General features: G+C 48.3%; 1 protein-coding gene across 1 annotated transcript in view; it reads right to left on the bottom strand.

The window, feature by feature from the left end:
* The window catches only part of ACTL6B (actin like 6B), a 173,348-nt gene that overhangs the window by 48,382 nt on the left and 103,443 nt on the right, over positions 1–21,523 (bottom strand). Inside the window, exon 8 of the mRNA XM_078671622.1 lies at positions 12,710–12,799. Within this exon, the coding sequence (XP_078527748.1) occupies positions 12,710–12,799 (90 nt within the window). The remainder of the gene's footprint in view (positions 1–12,709; positions 12,800–21,523) is intronic.

Below are 21,523 nucleotides of genomic sequence, written 5' to 3'. Positions count from 1 at the left end.
CATGCCTTCCCTGGACCAGAAACAAGCTTCCGAGGACCGGTTTCTGGCATTACAGCCCTCTTCAGCCCGGCTTGCTTGAATCCAGTGGCAAAGTGAGCAAGGGACTCACGTCTGAGCATACCCTGCCACACTTATGGCGGCCAAAAGCGGTACAAAAGGGAGTGGTGATGAACGGCGCATCTGAATCAATCAAACACTCACACCCAGTCAAAAGATCTGGGTTTGACCCATCACCGTTCTTTAGCCCACTCTGCCACCCCAGTTCAGACATGGCTATATGCAAATCAGTCTAACCCTGTGCCTCATGGGAACAGTCCAGCCCGAACTGCCAAGCCATGCCTTCCCTGGACCGGAAACAAGCTTCCGAAGGACCGGTTTCTGACATTACAGCCGTCTTCAGCCCGGCTTGCTTGAATCCAGTGGCAAAGTGAGCAAGGGACTCACGTCTGAGCATACCCTGCCACACTTATGGCGGCCAAAAGCGGTACAAAAGGGGGTGGTGATGGACGGAGCATCTGAACCAATCAAACACTCACCCCCACAGTCAAAAGATCTGGGTGTGACCCATCACTGTTCTTTAGCCCACTCTGCCACCCCAGTTCAGACATGGCTATATGCAAATCAGTCTGACCCTGTGCCTCATGGGAACAGTCCAGCCCGAACTGCCAAGCCATGCCTTCCCTGGACCGGAAACAAGCTTCTGAGGACTGGTTTCTGGCATTCCAGCCGTCTTCAGCCCGGCTTGCTTGAATCCAGTGGCAAAGTGAGCAAGGGACTCACGTCTGAGCATACCCTGCCACACTTATGGCGGCCAAAAGCGGTACAAAAGGGGGTGGTGATGGACGGAGCATCTGAACCAATCAAAACACTCACACCCAGTCAAAAGATCTGGGTTTGATCCATCACCGTTCTTTAGCCCACTCTGCCACCCCAGTTCAGACATGGCTATATGCAAATCAGTCTGACCCTGTGCCTCATGGGAACAGTCCAGCCCGAACTGCCAAGCCATGCCTTCCCTGGACCGGAAACAAGCTTCCGGGGACCGATTTCTGGCATTCTAGGGCGGTCGTTGTAGCTGTACCTTCATTCTCGCTAAAGTACTGTTCTATCCCCGTCTCCAGCTCAGCGCGGAAGACCGGGACTTCCAGCAGCTCAGGCCACAATCGCCAGGACGGTACAGCTGGGCGCTCCAGGGCCTAGCAGAAACTCACCAGCAACGGATTATGATCCGAGATGGTGCGTGATAAGTATTCACTACAAGCTACCATAGCAGCGAGACCAGCACTACACAGAACCGCATCAAGCCTCACATGTAAGTAATGTAAGGCCGAAAAGTAGGAGTAATCGCGTTCTCCGGGGTGTTGCGCGCGCCATACATCTACAAGTCCCCAGCCATCCTGCCACTGAGTTCTAATCTTCGATAATTTATGAATTGGGGCATCAGGTAACGGGGGTGGGATCTATCCATGGTGATGTCTGCTACGGAATTAAAGTCCCCCCCTAATAGATCCGGGTTCGTGAAATAACCGGCCAGGGTGTCAGACATACGAGCAAAGAAAGTCACCTGCTCCACATTATGGCGGCCAAAAGCGGTACAAAACGGGGTGGTGATGGACAGAGCAAGTAAATACTGCAGAGGGTCACATCCCGCCCGTGAAGGCGTCCCATAACCGCTACATAGCGGTCCTCAGGGTCAATCAGCTGGTTCGTCATCTGAAAAGGACCCCGGCCCTGACCCAAATCAACACCCCTCTCGCAAAAGCTGAATATGTAGTATAATGAAGCTGCCCCCGCCATCTGCGCTGCAATGCTACCCCTTCAGCCCTGGTTAGGTGTGTCTCCTGTAGGAAAACTATCTGCGCGCCCCTGCGTACTAGATATGAATGGACTTTGTATCGTCGTTGCATAGAGTGTAGCCCCCGCACATTCCAAGTCATATATTTTACATCAGGTAATGGACCCATATTCCAATTGTAAAAAACACAAGAAATCTCCGCTCCTTCCTAGACACGCCGGTAAGTACCATTCCCCGATCAAAGTTTCCCACATCCCCAACGAACCCATCTCACCCTCAACATTGCCCTCCCTCCCCAGAACAGGCACTAACATAGTGAATCCCATCCAAACTAACCTCGACTAACACCGCCAAAGGCGTAAAAGGCATACTAACTGGGAACCATCCGGTGGGGGTGGGATAGGACCCAGCAATCCAACAACCACTAGCCAATGCATCCAGCACCAACCCCCCAGTAGGGACCATGCACTCATTAATGAAGAGGATAGCACCCCCCAACCAATAAGATAGAGTTGTTCCAGCAAATAGGTGACCCCACCGGCCCTCCAGGCGCCCCGGCCACCCCAGACCCAATCAGCCCACCATATTGAAACCCACAGAGTTCGGATCTGCATCACTTACAGCAAGAGTCACAGAGTCTACCTTGCTTGTCATGGAGCATCCACCATGTCATCCGCTGTGCCCGGAGTCACCTTGGGCAGAATCTGGCTGTCAGATTCGGAGATCTCGGCCTCAGTATCCTCAGCTTCTTTTTCTGAGCCCGTGGACGCCACCTGCAAGGATGCCTCAGACCCAGCAATCTGCACAACAGCCTGCAGCGCCGTCAAGCGTTCCGCCTCCGTCTGGGATATCGAGGGGCCCCCAGGTACCGATCGCCATCTAATACCGTGGCGGGGCTGGCGATGTCTCTGTTCCATCTCTGGTCGCTGCGGGGGTAGGCCAGCCGCCCCCTTGCAGGTTCGGTATTCCTCCAACCACGCCCAGGCCTCGTCAGGGCTATTGCTAAAATGCGTCTTGCCATCCAGTGCTATCCGTAAGCGTGCCGGGAACATCAAAGAATATTGTAAGCCTTCATCACGAAGCGCACGTTTGACCGCCAGAAAGGATGCCCTGGCTGGTTGTACTTCCAGCATATAATCTTGGAACAGCGTGACATTGCTATTATCCACAGTGTAGGGGCCCGAGGTCCTGGCGTTACGAAGAAGCAGGTCTCTGTCTCTATAGTGTAATAGGCGCGCTACCACTGGTCAAGGCGGGCGTCCCGGATCCGGTGGGCGCGCAGGCACTCTATGAGCCCTGTCCAGTGTATAAAACTGCGACAGGCCTTCTCGTGCAATCACATCCCGAAACCAGCGTTCTAAATAGGCCACCATATCTGATCCCTCGATTCGTTCCGGCAGGCCCACCACGCGGACATTATTTCTTCTAATGCGGCCTTCTGCATCGTCAGAACGCTTCTCCAGGGTCCGCAGCCGGGATAGAACGTCTCCCATTTGAGCTTCCAACTTGCGCTGTTCAGGCCCTATTTCTTCCAATTTAGTTTCGGTCTGTCGCAGCCTGTCAGACAATTTAGCAAGAGGCCCAATTCAGTTGCGACTTGCGCAATATCCTGTTGAAAGGCAGTTCTAGAGTCTGCTATGGCCTGTAGGATTTGATCCACTTGATGCTGCGGGAGTAGTCCAGGAGCATTAGGCACCGGGTCTTGCGGTCCCCGCTCCGCTTCGGATTCCACGCTGTCCTGGGCTGGACCCCCTTGTTTCCCCCGGGGTTTCCCCATGGTCAAACTCCACAGGCTCTGATCTGATCTGCGCCAGAGGGACACCCTTCCCCCCAGCCACCCCCAAATTAGCTGTCGATAACGCACCTCGCCGTTTGGGACGGACACCGAGCAAGCACGGCAGCAACTCCCCAGCATCACCAGGCAGGAAGAGGACAGGGCCCACCAGATAAATTAACAAAGGCAAGGTACTCCGAGCCCAAAGACTCCAGGGGCTGACAACACAAGTAATGGTTCCGCGAATAAGAACAACAGTGTCAGCAGTTACACAGGGAGGCACTCTCAGCAATGGAGGCTCTTTATTCCCTAGCTGCACATTTCCTGCTCAACAGTGATGAAGTGTGTATAGGGCACCAGTTGTGACGTCCGTCTGTCATAAGGCGTGGGCTGCCCACCCGGGGAATCCTATGGCCAGAGCAAGTATAATCGTCAAGTTGCGCCTTCTAGCGCTGATGCCGCCGTCGCAGCCCTCTCAGCGACACTTCCAGAGGGGTGCCCGGAAAACCCATCAGCTGGGCCTCACCGGTAGTCACACCAGTGGCCCGCTAGCCTCCTCCCACAGTCCCCCGCAGTAAGCCCCACAGCGTCGATCACAGCAGGGGGGAGGGGGGAGACGGCTCGGCCAGCAGCACCGCACTCACACGCCCCCCACCGCAGCTCACCTCAAGGGAAGAGTCCAGGTCCCCGGTGGCTGTTCCACACAGGTCGGCTGAGCCCTCACATTGTCTCTCCGCAAATCAGCTCCCGGGGGGCGGCAGTCAAAACCATCCCCACCGCAGCTCTCGCGGCCTCTCTCACTTCGCCGCCAGGTGGAGGGGTGGGGGGGGTGAAGGGAATCAAGAGCAAAGTCACTCGGCTGACAGCGCCGCTCCCCCACAGCCCCCTCACCACGGTCCGCCGCGGTGCGCCATTTCACCGCCCGCAGCGGCAGTCTGCAATGTTCGGATCCCCGTCCCTCCCCCAGCAAGGGGCGCTCTGTAGTTGGCAGGCCAAAGTTCCCTGCCCCAGCCTCCAGCCAGGTCCAGCCTTGGCGCTTCACCGCAGCTCGCTCCGCCCAGGTCAGTCGGCGGGAGGTCTCCAGGCAGTCTTCGGCGCCGGCAGGTCTAGCGCAAAGCTTCCCAGACTGCCAGGCAGTTCAATATTCTGCAAGGGCCTGCCGAGCAGGCAGCAACATTAGCGCCGCCATTTTGGGCAGCTGTTCGGTCCGTGTCCGGACACTTTAACGGGACCCCAGAGCGCCAACGGGACACTGTTCGCTTCAGGGTGTAGATGCTCTGCTGTCGCTATGCTGCTACATGGACAGGAGAAACCTGGGGGCCAAGAGCAGCCCCCAAAGCAGGTTAAAGTACAGGGTTGGTGCGGAGCTACAGGCTCACGCTCCCTCTGCCATCGGCTCCGAAGCCACACCCCCGTGCTCTGACAAGGCCCTGTGGCAGGAATCGAGGCTTCGGCAGAGGAGCTCCTAGGTCGACATCTGAACCCGATGGCAAAAAAAAACAATCTAACAAACGACCCATTGAACATGTGCAATACAGTCTATTGGAGGAATCACAAAATCTCCTGACTCCAACAACTTCTTTGAAGAAAAACAAATTACAAACGTCCAAGCGCAACACTAGATGGCAGAAGTATGCTAAGCATACGTATCTATGGCCGACACGTTCTAAGAAATTATCATGCTACAAAAATATCACAACCAAAATATCGACTTTGTCAAGTCATGTAGATGCAGGGTTGAGGACACCTACCTTCACAATACTGCGGCAGAGAGAATGTTGGCTGCGATATTTTGGCAGCACGATAAGTATTATTCTGGTAGTATACCCTCTAATGAAGTGTTTTCACTTTGAAAAGAGGTGCACTTGTGCTTTCAACACAAACTGGCACCAGAAGAACCTGTAACCTATAAAACATCACATGAGATCAGTGAGATATAGCCCGGAGGCGCACCTCGAGCCCTCGCCGATGGTGTTCTGATGGCAGAACTGTCCACAGCCTTCTTCCCCTAAGGCACAATCTCAATGCTAGCATATAATTATTATGCCCCACGTGAAAACCAATTTAGTAAATATTCTTTTAAATGCATGCATCCTACATTTACTCTCCTTAGAAATTTGATTCAGGGGAGATGTCCAAACACCAATATCTCCCACACAAGTCAACCATACTAAAATCCATTGTGACTGACACCGAGGCACAACTCGACTACTGCTGCTCAGTGTTTGGAGGTTAAACCAAATCCAGATTCTCCACGACACCCCAGACTCAGATAAGCCAAGATGAGGGACTCCTCACCTTCTCAGCCATCATGTGGCCTGTTCCTAGCCCTGATCCTCTGATTGACATATCATCAATGACTGTGGAGATCTAAACACCACACACTAAGCATCCACAGCCTATGCCACAGACCCTTGCTGAGAACATACAACACCATCGTCCTACATGGTTCCTGGAATCTTCACCAGTCGCGCTTCTTTGTATTCCATCACCAGAGGAAACATCCATGGGCGCCTACTCAGAGTCCAGGCAATCATGTTAGGGAATATTCTGTCTCTTTGCATAAGTCTATTAAAGAACATCTTCTCTCAAAGAAACAACTTTTCTTGCTTCTACTACAGTAGGTGAGTCAGACTCCTTAGCACCAAAAGGTCATATATGTGCTCTCCAACCACTTTAGCATGACCAATAACACACATTTTAGCAGGATCCAGTTCCACGCCATGCCTTATTAGTCTCCCACAACTCAACAGATTACAGTCACACATACAAACACATACATAAATAATGTTGTACAACTCAACAGGACAAGTACCATCCCCAACCACAGATGAACACGAAGCAAACCCAAAGCACAAGATTCACCATCTCACAACTGCACAGGATACCAATGACCAGGGGCCGGGTACGTAGCACAACTGAAAGTGCCCACAATCTAAGGATAAGCAATCACAAGTATACCAGCCTGAGGATCTGAGACACAGGAAGAAACACCTGCAAATAAATACACCAAAGTCAAAAATCTAACTGGTCAGAGTTCTACAAGCCACCAGGATAGAGATGACCATTACTGTACCTAGCCACAACTAAAGTGGATATCAGTGCAAATCTCCTGAACTGCAAACATGTAGAAATCATGCCTGACGAAAACTGAACTGGAAAAGTGTGTAAGTCATGCTTGATATTGCAACTGATCAGGAAACATGTGCAAGTCATACTTCAAGATAACTGAATTGGAAATAGCAGACAACAAATGAATTGGAAGCAAGTATAACCCACACCTGACGACAAGGTCAGTTGGAATCATGTGCAAATCCTATCTGATGACAGGTCAATTGGAAACATTAAAATCATATCGGACGACAAGTCAATTGGAAACATGCAAATCATAATTGACAAAAAGTCAATTGGAAACATGCAAATCATACCCACCGACAAGTCAATTAGAAGAGTGCAAATCATATCTGACGACAAGTCAATTGGAAACGTTCAAATCATATCTGACGACAAGTCAATTGGAAACATGCGCAAATCAAATCGGACGACAAGTCAATTGGAAACATGCAAATCATAATTGACAAAAAGTCAATTGGAAACATGCAAATCATACCCACCGACAAGTCAATTAGAAATGTGCAAATCATATCTGACGACAAGTCAATTGGAAACGTTCAAATCATATCTGACGACAAGTCAATTGGAAACATGCGCAAATCAAATCTGACGACAAGTCAATTGGAAACATTAAAATCATATCGGACGACAAGTCAATTGGAAACATGCAAATCATAATTGACAAAAAGTCAATTGGAAACATGCAAATCATACCCACCGACAAGTCAATTAGAAGAGTGCAAATCATATCTGACGACAAGTCAATTGGAAACGTTCAAATCATATCTGACGACAAGTCAATTGGAAACATGCGCAAATCAAATCTGACGACAAGTCAATTGGAAACATTAAAATCATATCGGACGACAAGTCAATTGGAAACATGCAAATCATAATTGACAAAAAGTCAATTGGAAACATGCAAATCATACCCACCGACAAGTCAATTAGAAATGTGCAAATCATATCTGACGACAAGTCAATTGGAAACGTTCAAATCATATCTGACGACAAGTCAATTGGAAACATGCGCAAATCAAATCTGACGACAAGTCAATTGGAAACATTAAAATCATATCGGATGACAAGTCAATTGGAAACATGCAAATCATATCTGACGAAAAGTCAATTGGAAACGTGCAAATCATACCCGCTGACAAGTCAATTGGAAACGTGCAAATCATATCTGACGACAAGTCAATTGGAAACGTTCAAATCATATCTGACAACAAGTCAATTGGAAGCATGCAAATCATATCTGACGACAAGTCAATTGGAAACGTGCAAATCATATCTGACGACAAGTCAATTGAAAACGTGCAAATCATATCTGACGACAAGTCAATTGAAAACGTGCAAATCGTATCTGATGACAAGTCAATTGAAAACGTGCAAATCATATCTGATCACAACTATAACGGATACAGATGTAAACCATATCTGACCACAACTGAAGTAAATCGATGTAAGAATACCTGACAACAACAAAACTGGCAAGTGGTAATACGCATCCCAGTGAGGAAAGCTTTTTGGCACAATTCTGCAGAAATTATGCAGACATTTTAATAGCACAGTCAAAAACGAATTGTGTAAAGACCTGTGGTGTTTTTAAAAACTATTCAGTTAACAATATTACATTACTGCAGGTTGCATCCCTTAGTGCATGAACACACAACAGGCACAGGATGGAACATGAACACTTTGTGTAACAACACTTACAAGCAGTACACATGTAGTTTTTTGGTGAGCTACTTTACGAACATACAGCTAGCTCACCCAAATGTTTAGCGATAGTGGTATTGGATATCAATGTGTAGCCGTTGTATGTTCTGACTTCAAGGTTGGTTGTAATGGGTGTTCATCAGGATGGGCTGCAAGGCAGTTCAGTAAGATATTTTACATTAACCTCTGTCACTGGACGGCAGGATGTTGATTATAAGCTGCAATGCCAAGGAAGCTCATCAGCTGATTAATATAGAGCCAGGGTGCAGTGTATCTTATTTAATTTTAGGGTTTTGTCGCATTTAAAGTTGGAGCGCATACAAATAATTTGCGTATATTGTTGGATTGACTTAAATCACATTTGTCAATTCCAGTAAATGGGTAATGTGTGTGCAGAGTGCCCTCCACATCTTTGGACCCCCATGAAGAAAGTATACGCCATGCTCAAACTCCATCTGCTGAACCCAATAGCAAACAAGGAGATACTTCGACACTAAGGATCGTTACAACTGTGAAAACGCTCAAGGACTGAGCCCGTAAGAAACAGCTGTGAATCATGATTAACATGCGCGGGTGGAGCCTTGCCCTGGTAAGATTTCCCCAACCTGCTATAATGCAGGTGTTCGAGGGAGCCGGACTGCTGTCCCTTTTTACCTGGCACCCTGAGCAGTCCTGCTCAGCAATGGGTGAGCACCTACACACAGCAGTTCTAAACTGCTGATACAAGGGCAGAGGACTTACTATGGTGTCTTAGTTATAAGACCCATGCTCCCTACTTACAAGCAGAAGGGTTGGGAGCTCTCCCAGGGGAGTGATGCGCAAGGCTCAGCTCTCTAGTAATGGAGTCTGTGAACGCCTAGGCTCACAAAACTAGAGGCAAAGCTAAAGCAAAACTCATCCAACAAATCCAACTGGCATTGCAACCATATACGACCAAAACTACTTTGATTACATATCTAAAGTGTATGCAGAAACAACCAATACAGATGCAGGTCTGAAACATGACTAGCCAGTATTCTACAACCACAAAACACTTACTTCATTGCATATAAACAAGAAGAGGTTGGAAGCACACCCACCAGCGACTGAGTAGGACACACGTCAGAAGCATCTACAGCCACATATGGTATAAAGGATAACATGCCGCACCCAAAACAGAGCTGAAGCAAACCAGAGCACAACAGAACCAAATAAAGACTCCGAACATAACAGAAATAAACCACAAAACATCCACTGCATATCTGACTGCCCCTGGAGGCAGAATGAACCAGACACAGACCGCAACAGAGCAAATTATAAAGAATTCAACACATATCTTACTACGAGGTAGAATTACACTGTGACTATAAACCCAGAAAAGACAAAAACAATACACAGAAAAAAACCACGACGCAGAGCCATTACTTCAGAAAGTTCAGCAAGTCATTACAGCAAATTATTTTCAGCACTGAGGTCAATGGAGTCATTTCATTGTAGCTAGGGCAAGGTGACATATTTGATTCTGATTAGGGATATTGTTATGGTCAGGATAAGAATTATGGATAAGATTAGGATTAGTATATGGCTCAGTGTTAGGGTTCGGCTTACAGTGGTAGAATGAACACACGTTAAACAGCGATACTTAGGGGTAGGGTTTAGCGTTACCATTAGGGTTTGGTTTAATGTTATGTCTAGCGTATCACAACTAAACTAGTTGTAGATCTAAAGCAAACTGGGCCACATTCAGCCGAGATACAGATCCAAGACACAAGTGGGACAAAGAGGTCAGATGCAGAGTTAAGACCTAGCTGGGCATAAAGAGATGAATGCAGACCGGAAGCACACCTGACCATAACCGCATGATGCCAAAAGAAGGATGGGTCATAAACAAAAGCAAGGGTGAAAGTTGCACACGGATCCTCTACAAATGTCTGCATCTTTGAATACGGTCGACCACGGCATTTTCCTATCTCGACTGGAGACCACATTTGGGATTAGAAGTTACATACTCCAGTGGTTCAGGTCATTCTTGGCTAATCGCAGTCATCAGGTGGAATGAACCCCGTTAACAACTAAAACCTCACACAGGACCAGCTGTGTGCATTCTTGGTCATGCCTCTCAGTCGTCCTCTTCAAAATCTGTGTGGATTTGCTAGTAGCTATCTGCAACAGCAGTAGCGTCGGCTTCCATATGTATGCTGACGATACGCAAATACATGAAAAAGGTCCAGAAACAACTAGAAATTGGAAGAGAAATGCACAACTGCTTCCAACATCAGCAAAAATGGATAATAAAGAACTGGCTTTGCATGACTGCCACCAACACCGAGACCCTACTAATCAGCCAAGGAAAACCAGACACTCTTGCCTGAATCACGTCCCGCTCTCTAAGCCGGCCTTCCTCCCTCTCCAAATCGATCCGAAACCTCAGAGTCATCTTCGATAGTGAACTATCCTTCTGCATCCTGGTCAATTCTGTCACCTTGAACGTGTTCTTCTACCTCTGCCATGTCCATGGGTTTCTCCCCCTACTGCAACTCAAGACCAATCCCCCCTCATCACAGGTGTGGCCCTTTTACGCTTCAGCGAATGGTACAGAGTCTAGTGGGGCTGCCTTCAAAACCCTGAGTGAATTGCACAGAGCCCAAGGCTTTGCTGCCTCAGTCAACTTTAACTTGAAGAGCTTCGATCACCGCAGCCCAGCACTAAAATAAAAATCCACTGGCTACCAATCAAACCGTGGATCAAATAAATAAAAAAACTCTGGCTGGTACACGGTATTGGGCATGTCACCACCCCAGAGTACCTTCAATACTATTAATTCCTTACAGACCTATCAAACCCCTACGTTCAGCCTCCCAAAAACGTCTCTTACTATTCCTATCAAGAGTGAAATGGTTCTGAGGCCAGTTTGCACCACCGAGGCGCCTTCATTGGGGATTCACCACCACTGCTGAGAAGGATTTTGGAAACGAAAATGAGACCAATTGGTCTGGCCTGCAATATTTTTATTTATATATGTATTGCAAGCACAGGTAGTAGGCATTAAGCGTTTGAAAGTAATAAAAAGTATAACAGAGCAGTCTGAAAGTGCTGTGCATACGCTTGCCAAAAAAATGCGTTAAGAAAGGACCCATCGCCAATCAAGAGTCCATCAACTCCCCCAGGTGAAGGAGCCAATCAAGAGTCCATCAACTCCCCCGGGTGAAGGAGCCAATCAAGAGTCCATCAACTCCCCCAGGTGAAGGAACCAATCAAGAGTCCATCAACTCCCCCGGGTGAAGGAGCCAATCAAGAGTCCATCATGATGGCTGCATCAAAGAAAGATATTCCCCCGCTGCAGAGAAGACTAAATCAAGCAGCCGGACACAGACAGAGTAAAATGAAAGAGGATCTTGACACCCAGCTCTGTAAGAGTTTCACTTTCTCAACAAAGCCATTGGACGAATGGCCCAGAATGCTTCATAAGTGGCCACGCTACTGCACTCGGAGCTGGTGTCCCAGGTCAGCAATGGAAGCTTGACTACCCAATCCAGATCTAACCGGCAATGCCTACAGCGCTATCAGTGACCGTGGTCCGCGGATCCAGAAGTCCTCAAATTCTTCTTGTTATCCTGGAAAGGATCTTCAGGAAAGGTCTGAAGAGCCACCTGTTTAACGTTTACGTCAGGTGGCTAAGAAGCTGGCCTGTTTCTAGGGTGGTCCTTGCTTCTAGCGCTGGGACGCGCCCTTAGGAGTAGCCGTGTGCTCTATAAATGCCATTGTATTGTATTGTATCCTCAAGAGAGGTCTCCGTTTGCCTCACTTCGGGACAGCACAGAAAACTCCCGAATTGCATAATGGAAGTAGGTCCATTAATCAATCAATCAATCATTTGTAAAGCGCACTACAAACCCGCGAGGGTCTCAAGGCGCTGGGGGGGGGGGAGGGGGACGCTACTGATCGAACAGCTAGGTCTTGAGTATCCTCCTGAAGGTCAGCAGGTCTTGGGTCTGTCGTAGGCTCATTAAAACATTTCCAGCAACATTTGCCTAAAACTTGAAATGACAGACCTGGCAGTCGCCCACCTGCCTATCTCCTGACTCAAGCGTGTATGACTGGCCCCACAATCGGAGACACTCCACTGCTACGAAGCAGGCATGAAGCCTCATGCCGGCGCTTTATGGAATTCATCAATAAAACATACTTTTATAACTGCGATGGTATTGCATTATACATAAACCCATGAATAATGATAAAGTGTCACTCTCTACCTACAGCCACCGCAGAGGATGAGATGGGAGCTCGCTGTAGGGTCAGCCTTGGCGTGTCCGCCGTCTACTTACATTGCACATGCAGTTGTGCCAAGACTTGGAGACCTGCGGCAGCTTCTCCTTCTTCTTCCAGCTGGGCGAGGCGCCTTCCCGGACAGCTTCCTGCGGAAACAAAGTCAGCTATTGGTCAGTCTGACAGTGGTCAGAAAGAGACACTCCAATACATATCCAGGCAAAGTATGCTGCCTCGCACATCAGGCTGCCCACACTATTATCTTAGAGTACAAACAGATCTAAAAAATAACAAAACAATTGGGTACATATGAAGAGCTTGTCTTTAATTCACTTTGTCAAAGCTAAAATGTTTCAGTTTAATTTAGTATTTTCTGCAGAACTCTGCAAATTCAGCTCTCAGTGGGAAAGGTTGAGGTATCTCTCTGCAGAGAAGGCAGTCACAGTCCTTGAGGTTTGTGGGCAGTGAGAGCCAGGTTCTAAACTGAGGTAAAGAATATATAAAGACTGAAGAAGACTTACGCCATGGGGACAAGAGCAAGATGGGGGAGTGTGACTCATCGTGGCAGCATCAGGAGTTAAAGGGAGAAGTACCTTCATGGTGTTTCCGTTACTCCTACCTCTTACTCTCCCTCAATTTCAACTGGCTGGTAATCCATTGATCCTTCTAGTGAAGTCTGTCCCGGCTGCACACAAGACGCCCATGTCTGATCCTGGTCAACCCAAGTGTGCCCGCTCTAGTTTAACAAGGATCAAGCTTTCAAGACCAGGAAAAGGAAGGAAGAAGAATTGTTTCTGGGCCGAAACAGGAAAACCAGAGTGCAAGAAGCAACAGCAGGTCACACTCCAAAAGAAACCTGTTTTGGCCAGAATGGGGCAACGGGGACCCCATGCAAGTGGGGAATTTCTTAACTTCCTGGCGAGTCCTGTTAATCGGGTTGTTGGAGAAACTTTCCTGATCAGTCGAGATTGACGCTGTTAATATGAATGCGATAACCCTTATTTCTCAGAACCTGGTTACAAATAATAGCACATGCTTATTATGGTAAGTCTGACAAAGTATTGCTAAGGCTTTGTGCAGTCCTCACACAATGATAAATCATTACACAACAAGAGAAGGTAGCCCAAACTAGACAACTGTTAGCATTTTACGAGTTAAATGTTGGCGGTCTGTATATTCCGTCACAATGGCAACCGAGTACATACAGGCAACACGTGGTCCGCCCGATTTAAATGCGGGCAGACCGTCGATTTTGGCGATGGCAGTGACTAATCCGTCTTTGCCGTTACCAAACCTCTCCGATGGCCCGTCTGAGTAAGGTCCATCATAGAAATGGCTGCATGTCCACCCGCCCAATGAGGATTTTTTTTACTGTCGTTCACTACCAGGCAAATCGTGGAGGTGAGGGCCAGTAAAAGCACAAATAATGCTCCCCCGCCATGGGAGATGACTTCCATGGTGAGGAGAGTGTTACTTTTTTATTTCCAAAAAGAAAATCCTGTTTTGGGATTTCCTTTTTGAAAATATGTAAAGAATACTGTTTGATGCAGGACTGCGTCAAGCTAATGCAGCCCTGCACCAAACAACAAGACGCATTGACAGGCATCGCCATGACAGCAGTTCCTGCCAATGCTTTATAAATACCGCCTGCTTGAATTATTCCGTCGCCATGGGCCGTTCGATAATATCTAAATCGGACCCTTAGACTAGGTGGACAACATTCCTAACAAAACCTTCCTCCATGCCTAGACATGAAGCGAGCTCAAGACAGTGTCGTCACCAGCACTTTTAGTCGGCAAAATCTTCGTTCAGCGAAGACTGACTGAAAACCGACTCATTCCTTTGACCTTTGTGAGAAACAAGCTAGAAACTGGTCAGGACGTCCGCCTGGATACTATTTTTCCCTCCCAAAGGAAGACCACCCCCAGAGCTAGCGCAGTGTGAGACATACCAGACAGTGCTCGCTGATAAAGAACATGGGGGCATATTACCAACGTTAAGCGATATTTATCGCTAACGATGCTTAGCAACGAATTTTTTAACGCTAAGCATCGTCAGAAATTATCGCAGATAAACCTTGCTATTATCAAGGTTTATCGCAAATGCGATAAAAAACGGCCGCAATGCATGAATATCGCTGAAAAGTCAGCGATATTCATGCATTACCGAGCTAATGCTCTTAGCCATGTTATCCACCTCCCATTGGATAACATGGCTAAGAACTGCTAAGGGCAGGTGTTAGTTTTTGGAGATATTCGCGCTTAGCGCAAATATCTCCAAAAGTTGGTAATAGGAGATAGCGATGTTAGCGACTGTTTCCAGTCGCTAACATCTTGGCACGCCCACTTTGCATGTCATTAGTGATAAATATCACTGACATGCAAAGTGGGGCCCAAGATGGTCGCTATCTCCTACTAGCTGTCGCTAACTGGTGTTAGCGACAGCTAGGTAATAGGGAGATAATTTTATCTCCGCTTTCTTGGCTTTTAAAGCCAAAAAAGCGGAGATAAACCCCCTTGATAATATGCCCCATGATGTGTTGTCTGCCAGGATTCACTCAACTTTACTCAGAAGAGGAGAAACCACTTCAGTCACAGGGAGATGGTTTCACTTCAAAAGCAGCATCGGTTCTTGGGTTGGTCACAGTCCAGGAGCATTCAGATCAGATGTACCTGTGCATGTATTCATAGCATGAACCTTAGTAAAGGAGCTTTCCAAATTAATAAGGGATGTCAGGGAAGAGACAAGATTGTGTACATCAACTGGAGAGCAGCTCGAACTGTGTGCTGACACTTCATGCCAGATACATATTTATAATTGCGTTGAATTTCACATTCTGTATATTTACAATTTTAAGCACATGGAAGTTAAGTTAGAGGATGTGGTGTAACGGCCAGAGCTACCGACTTTGGGGCTGGGGATCCAGGTTTGATTCTCGGTGTCAGCTCAACATCTTGTGATTCTGGGTAAATCTCTCCATGACTAGGAACAGCACCTAGACAGCCTCATGAAAGATTTGCCGCGCTTTACACATCTGAGTATTTATTTTATTAAGTGATTTGCCCACAATCACACAACATTCCGAGCTGGGGAAAGAACCCAGGCCCTTGGGTTACAAGTTCTAAGTCAGCAGCAAGCCCCGGAATAACACCGATGTGAGTACAGGCGTATCCATTCCGAAGCACTCAAGTCAGCAGCAAGCACCGAAAGAACACCGAGGTGAGTACAAGCGTATCCATTTCGAAGCACTCAAGTCAGCAGCAAGCACCGAAAGAACACCGAGGTGAGTACAGGCGTATCCATTTCGAAGCACTCAAGTCAGCAGCAAGCACCGAAAGAACACCAAGGTGAGTACAGGCGTATCCATTCCGAAGCACTCAAGTCAGCAGCAAGCATCGAAAGAACACCAAGGTGAGTACAGGCGTATCCATTCCGAAGCACTCAAGTCAGCAGCAAGCACCGAAAGAACACCGAGGTGAGTACGGGCGTATCCATTTCGAAGCACTCAAGTCAGCAGCAAGCACCGAAAGAACACCGAGGTGAGTACAGACGTATCCATTTCGAAGCACTAAAGTCAGCAGGAAGCACCGATGGAACACCAAGGTGAGTACAGGCGTATCCATTCCAAAGCACTCAAGTCAGCAGCAAGCACCGAAAGAACTCAGAGGTGAGTACAGGCGTATCCATTCCGAAGCACTCAAGTCAGCAGCAAGCCCTGAAAGAACACCCAGGTGAGTACAGGCGTATCCATTTCGAAGCACTCAAGTCAGCGGCAAGCACTGATAGAACACCGAGGTGTGCACAGTCTTAGCCATTCCAAATCACTCAAGTCAGCAGCAAGCACAGAAAGACCATCGAGGTGCTCACAGGCTTATCCATTGCAAAGCACTCAAGTCAGCAGCAAGCAATGAAAGAACACCGAGCTGCTCCCTGGCTTATCCATTCCAAAGCACTCAAGTCAGCAGCAAGCACCAAAAGAACACTGAGGTGCTCATTGGCTTATCCATTCCAAAGCACTCAAGTCAGCAGCAAGCCCCGAAAGAACACCGAGGTGCTCCCTGGCTTCTCCATTCCAAAGCACTCAAGTCAGCAGCAAGCACCGAAAGAACACCGAGGTGCTCCCTAGCGTATCCATTCCAAATCACTCAAGTCAGCAGCAAGCACCAAAAGAACACTGAGGTGCTCATTGGCTTATCCATTCCAAAGCACTCAAGTCAGCAGCAAGCCCCGAAAGAACACCGAGGTGCTCCCTGGCTTCTACATTCCAAAGCACTCAAGTCAGCAGCAAGCACCGAAAGAACACCGAGGTGCTCCCTAGCGTATCCATTCCAAATCACTCAAGTCAGCAGCAAGCACCAAAAGAACACTGAGGTGCTCATTGGCTTATCCATTCCAAAGCACTCAAGTCAGCAGCAAGCACTGATAGAACATCGAGGTGTACACAGTCTTAGCCATTTCAAATCACTCAAGTGAGCAGCAAGCACCAAAACAACACTGAGGTGCTCATGGGCTTATCCATTCCAAAGCACTCAAGTCAGCAGCAAGCACCGAAAGAACCCCGAGGTGCGCCCTGGCTTCTCCATTCCAAAGCAGTTCAGTTCAGTTCAGTTCATACGTCTTTATTTCGATTTTTACATCATGAAAGACAATTTACAAACAGGATTAAGAAAGGGACCAGATAATATATACACATAAAATATGACAACATCATAATTCGTTCAGAATTCATTAAGACAAAGATTAAACAGCAGGTTTTAAAGACTCAGTATGAAAAGAAGGGCCATATTTAAAAGTAAAATCACTGTACATGAAGGTGTCTAGCTCTGATGATCCAAGCCAACCCTAGGAACTTTGCGACTCCTATAACCACAATCTCTGAAGTATTTGTTCTTAGAGCCCACGGTGCCTCAGCACTCCCTCCAATGTTCAATTTGCGACATATGGGCCCAGTCCATTTGTTCCTGGCGGCTGAATAAGCCGGACAGGCAAAGAGAAGATGTCCCACACTCTCCTTTTGGTCATTGCACCAAGGACAGTACTCAGTTGTATGACCTTCCCATTTCTTGGTAAAGGACCTCACAGGTAAGGAGCCCACTCTAAACTGGTGGTATAATTTTTTGTCCAGACTCTTGGTGATGACATCCCAATAGTTCTCAAGTAAGGGATCCAGTTTGTGACCAAGAAACAACCAGTTAGAGTGGGAGTATCTGACAATACAACAGAATGGGTTCTAACCGCAGCCCAGAAAAGCATTTTAAATTCTTGTTTGGATGGGAACACAGTAGACCCCGGGTTAGCCCACAATTGGCTAAGTCCCATACTTTCTAAAATTATTTTCACTTCCCGGAGCCATGAGATATTACCTGAGCCCATAATTGATCTCACATCCGCTAGTTCGTTCGCAAAGAGACTTAGGTCCGGAGACGTCCAGATCCGTCTCCAAAGTGCTACGAGCCGATATCTTGCCATTTCATTTATTGGTTTACAACCCATATCTAGCAAGAGTGGTTTGATTGGTGAGGATTGGGGTAAGCCTACCAGTTTGCGCAAAAATGTATTTTGGGCTATTACTAAGGGTGTTAGGTCCTTATAACCCCATAGATCGGCCCCATACAGAATTGCGGAATTAATTTTTGCTTCATAGATCTTTAGTACTGGTAAGACCCTTTTAGTCACAGACAATCTATGTTCCTGGATCAGGCAACCCATTAGGCGAACAGATCTTAAGTGGAGTGCCTCGACCTGTGGCTTCCAGCGTAAGCGGTAATCCAAGGTCACTCCGAGATAGGTCATAACATCCACTTGTTCAAGGGCGACTCCATTCATGCTTACATGACTTTTAACAGGGTGATTTTTAGTTAAAACCATAAATTTAGTCTTGCTCACATTGATTTGCAGTTCATTAAGTTTACAAAAATCCTCAAATCTATTAATCGCCTTTTGGAGACCACTGCGAGTCTTAGAGAGGATTAACGTATCATCTGCAAAGATGAGCAATGGGAACTTAGTCCCACCCAAAATAGGTGCGTTAGTTGGGGTATTTTCAAAAACTTTCACCACCTGATTAATAAATAATAAGAGGGTAGGTGCCAAAACGCACCCTTGGCGAACACCCCTCGTGACAGGGAAACTATCCGTTTTCTGCCCCTGTCTCCCCCACCTCACTCTGGCAAAATTGTCCTCATGCAATCTAACTAGCATCCCAAGTAGTTCAGGCGGCAGTCCGATCTTATCCAGGACAGCCCACATTTTTTTCCTGGGCACAAGATCGAAGGCGGACTTAAGGTCCACAAAGGCGGCAAAGATAGTCCCTCCGCCCAATAGCATTACCTTCCAAAAAATCAGAACCAATCGGAAGACCTGGTCGATGGTGCTAGTACCTACTCTAAATCCTGCCTGTAATGGTGAGAGAATACACTCCATCTCCATCCACCCTTGAACCCTGGCAAGAACCATCCTTTTTTTTTTTTTTTTGGTTTTTGGAAGACCTTTATTGTACTTAACATTGTTGCCATACTTTGTACATTCTGTGGCATGCAAGGGCCAGTTGGGCCACGTGTAGTCAAGAGGGTCCTTAGTGGAATGACACAGCCGTTTAGCCGGCAACCCGGGGGTCCGGCGGCAATATCCATAGACATATATGTACCACATTCTGGCATTCAGTTGCATAAATGATAGGTCTACATTTTATCTTTTATTATGAACATAAACATTGCAGAGTTAGTCAGGCATTAGTGCTGTTGTGTTCAGCGCTCAAGTCCCCCCTGAGGATCTGGGTATCCGCTGTGGTTAGGCAGTAGTGGGGGAGCTGTCGGCAGGTGGCGGGTTCAGACGTGTGTGCATAATGCCGACGCAGGTGCAGCAAGATGTGTGGTGGTATAGCTCACTGAGGAGTAGGAGCAAGGAGTGAAGCTTGGCGCGTCGTGTTTGCAGCCATTGTGTATGGAGACCAGGATGTCTGGTAGTGCGGTATATAAGCGTCTCTCCAGTGTTGCAAGTGGGAGGTCGCAAAGTAAAAGACTGGGGGGTGATGTTAGGTGTACTGCATATCCTGGTCGTCTCCTATTGTGGGTGGGGTCCCGGCGTGAGTCCGCATCTTACTGCAGTCCCTGGGCGCTGTCGGCAGGCGTTATGAACTCTATGAGGGGGCTGCTTCTTTCCAGCTACATGATGCAATGGTTATTTTCGTCTGCAATAAGGGAGGGGGTCTGGTCGGGGAACTTGACCAGTGAGTTAACTGTCCCCTATGTCTAGACAACTGTAGGAAAGAAAGACCTCTGTAAGTGGGGAAGCAAGTGAGATCGGGGAAGGGAGAGGGGGGGGAGGGCGGAGACTGGTGTGGGTTCCGGTCGGGGGTCAGCTGGTGCGGGGCGAGGTGCAGCAGGATGTTCCGCGATGCAAAGCAATGGACACGGGGGGGTGGAGGGGACACGCAGCCATGGCCACTGTGGTCGTTGGTTCGTGCCGTCGTAGTGGCAACGGGGCTTGCCGCTTCAGGTTATCCCTTGTTCCTGGCAGGCGCACTGGAATGACTTAAGGAGGTCGTCCCAGAGTTGGCCGATGGGGAATTTTCGAAGCCCTGCGGTTTCCTCCCAGAGGAGGACCGTGCTTTCCGCCCGCGCCCAGTTGGTGAAGGAGGTGTACCAGTGTCGAATATGTGGGGGGGGCGCGGCTTTCCAATGTTTAGCAAGTAGGCGTTTCGCCGTTATGAGGCCCATGTCCCAGAAGCGCGCCTGTACTTTGTTAAGTTTCGTGCGTCTGTATAGACCCAGGATGCACGCCTCCCATGTGTGGGGCAGCTGTCCGTCAGTGTTGTGTGTGAGTAGCGCTGTGACGCCGTCCCAGTATGGCCGTATGTCTGGGCAGTACCATAGCATGTATAAGAGGTCTGCCCCATGTAGGGAGCAGCGTTGACAAGCAGCAGTCGTGGTTGCGAAGTACCTGTTAATTTTGTTGGGCGTAAGGTAGGCTCGGTGCATAATGTAGAATTGAATGATTTTAAAGCGGGGGTTGCGTGGGATGTATGTCGGTCCGGCCAAAATCATCTCCCATTCCTTGTCAGTCCAGTCTCGTCCTCTGTCTGTCGCCCATTTTTCCCGTAGCGGCGTCGTTGATGTTTGTGAGAGTGTCTGCAGGGCTTGCGCTAGCCAGTGGATGATGTGTGAGCCGTTGCCCATAACGTGCAAGTATTGCATAAAGGTGTGCATCGGTGGCTCCACTGTCATGTCGCCCCAGGAGGCGGTAAGCGTGCGCAAGAGGGACGCATGTAACAGGAACTGGCCAGCTGGGAGGCCTGTGTCAGCTGCTAGAGTCGCAAAAGGGAGCAACTCTCCATCCGCATACAGATCGCTTGCGTCCAGGCTGTCAGACGTGTCTCAGTCAGTGCACCTGTCGGGCCCGGAGTGCCCAGTAGGGGTAATATCGGGGCGTATGGTGTCGTCGTTCGTGCGAGTCTCAGACATCTCAGGAAGCACTTGCGTGCTACTGCGAGGTGCAACTGGGAGGGGCAGGGGGTCCTGGTTAGCGGGTGGAACAATGTGCAAAATTGGGTTTGCGTCCAGGCAGCGGTGTCCGAGGCAGTGTCGTCCAGATGGTTGCCGCTCAGCCATCCCGTCACCCATTGTAGTTGTGCCGAGAGGTAGTGCAACTCCATGTTGGGAACCGCTAGGCCTCCCGAATCAGTAGGCATATACAGCTTGGTCAGTGCCACTCGGGGGCGGCCCAAATTCCAGATGAGGCTGCGCAGCAGGACCTCCAGGTCTCGGAATATTCTGTTGGGCACATACGTGGGAAGATTGGCGAAGTATTATAACAGCCTAGGCAGTACAATCATTTTGGTCAGCGCTATTCGGCTAGGGACATTAAGGGGCAAG

Source organism: Lissotriton helveticus, chromosome 12 (assembly GCF_964261635.1).
Source record: "Lissotriton helveticus chromosome 12, aLisHel1.1, whole genome shotgun sequence".
NCBI classification, from domain to species: domain Eukaryota; kingdom Metazoa; phylum Chordata; class Amphibia; order Caudata; family Salamandridae; genus Lissotriton; species Lissotriton helveticus.
The sequence above is the reverse complement of the archived record's forward strand: the minus strand, read 5'-3'. Positions and strand labels throughout refer to the sequence as shown.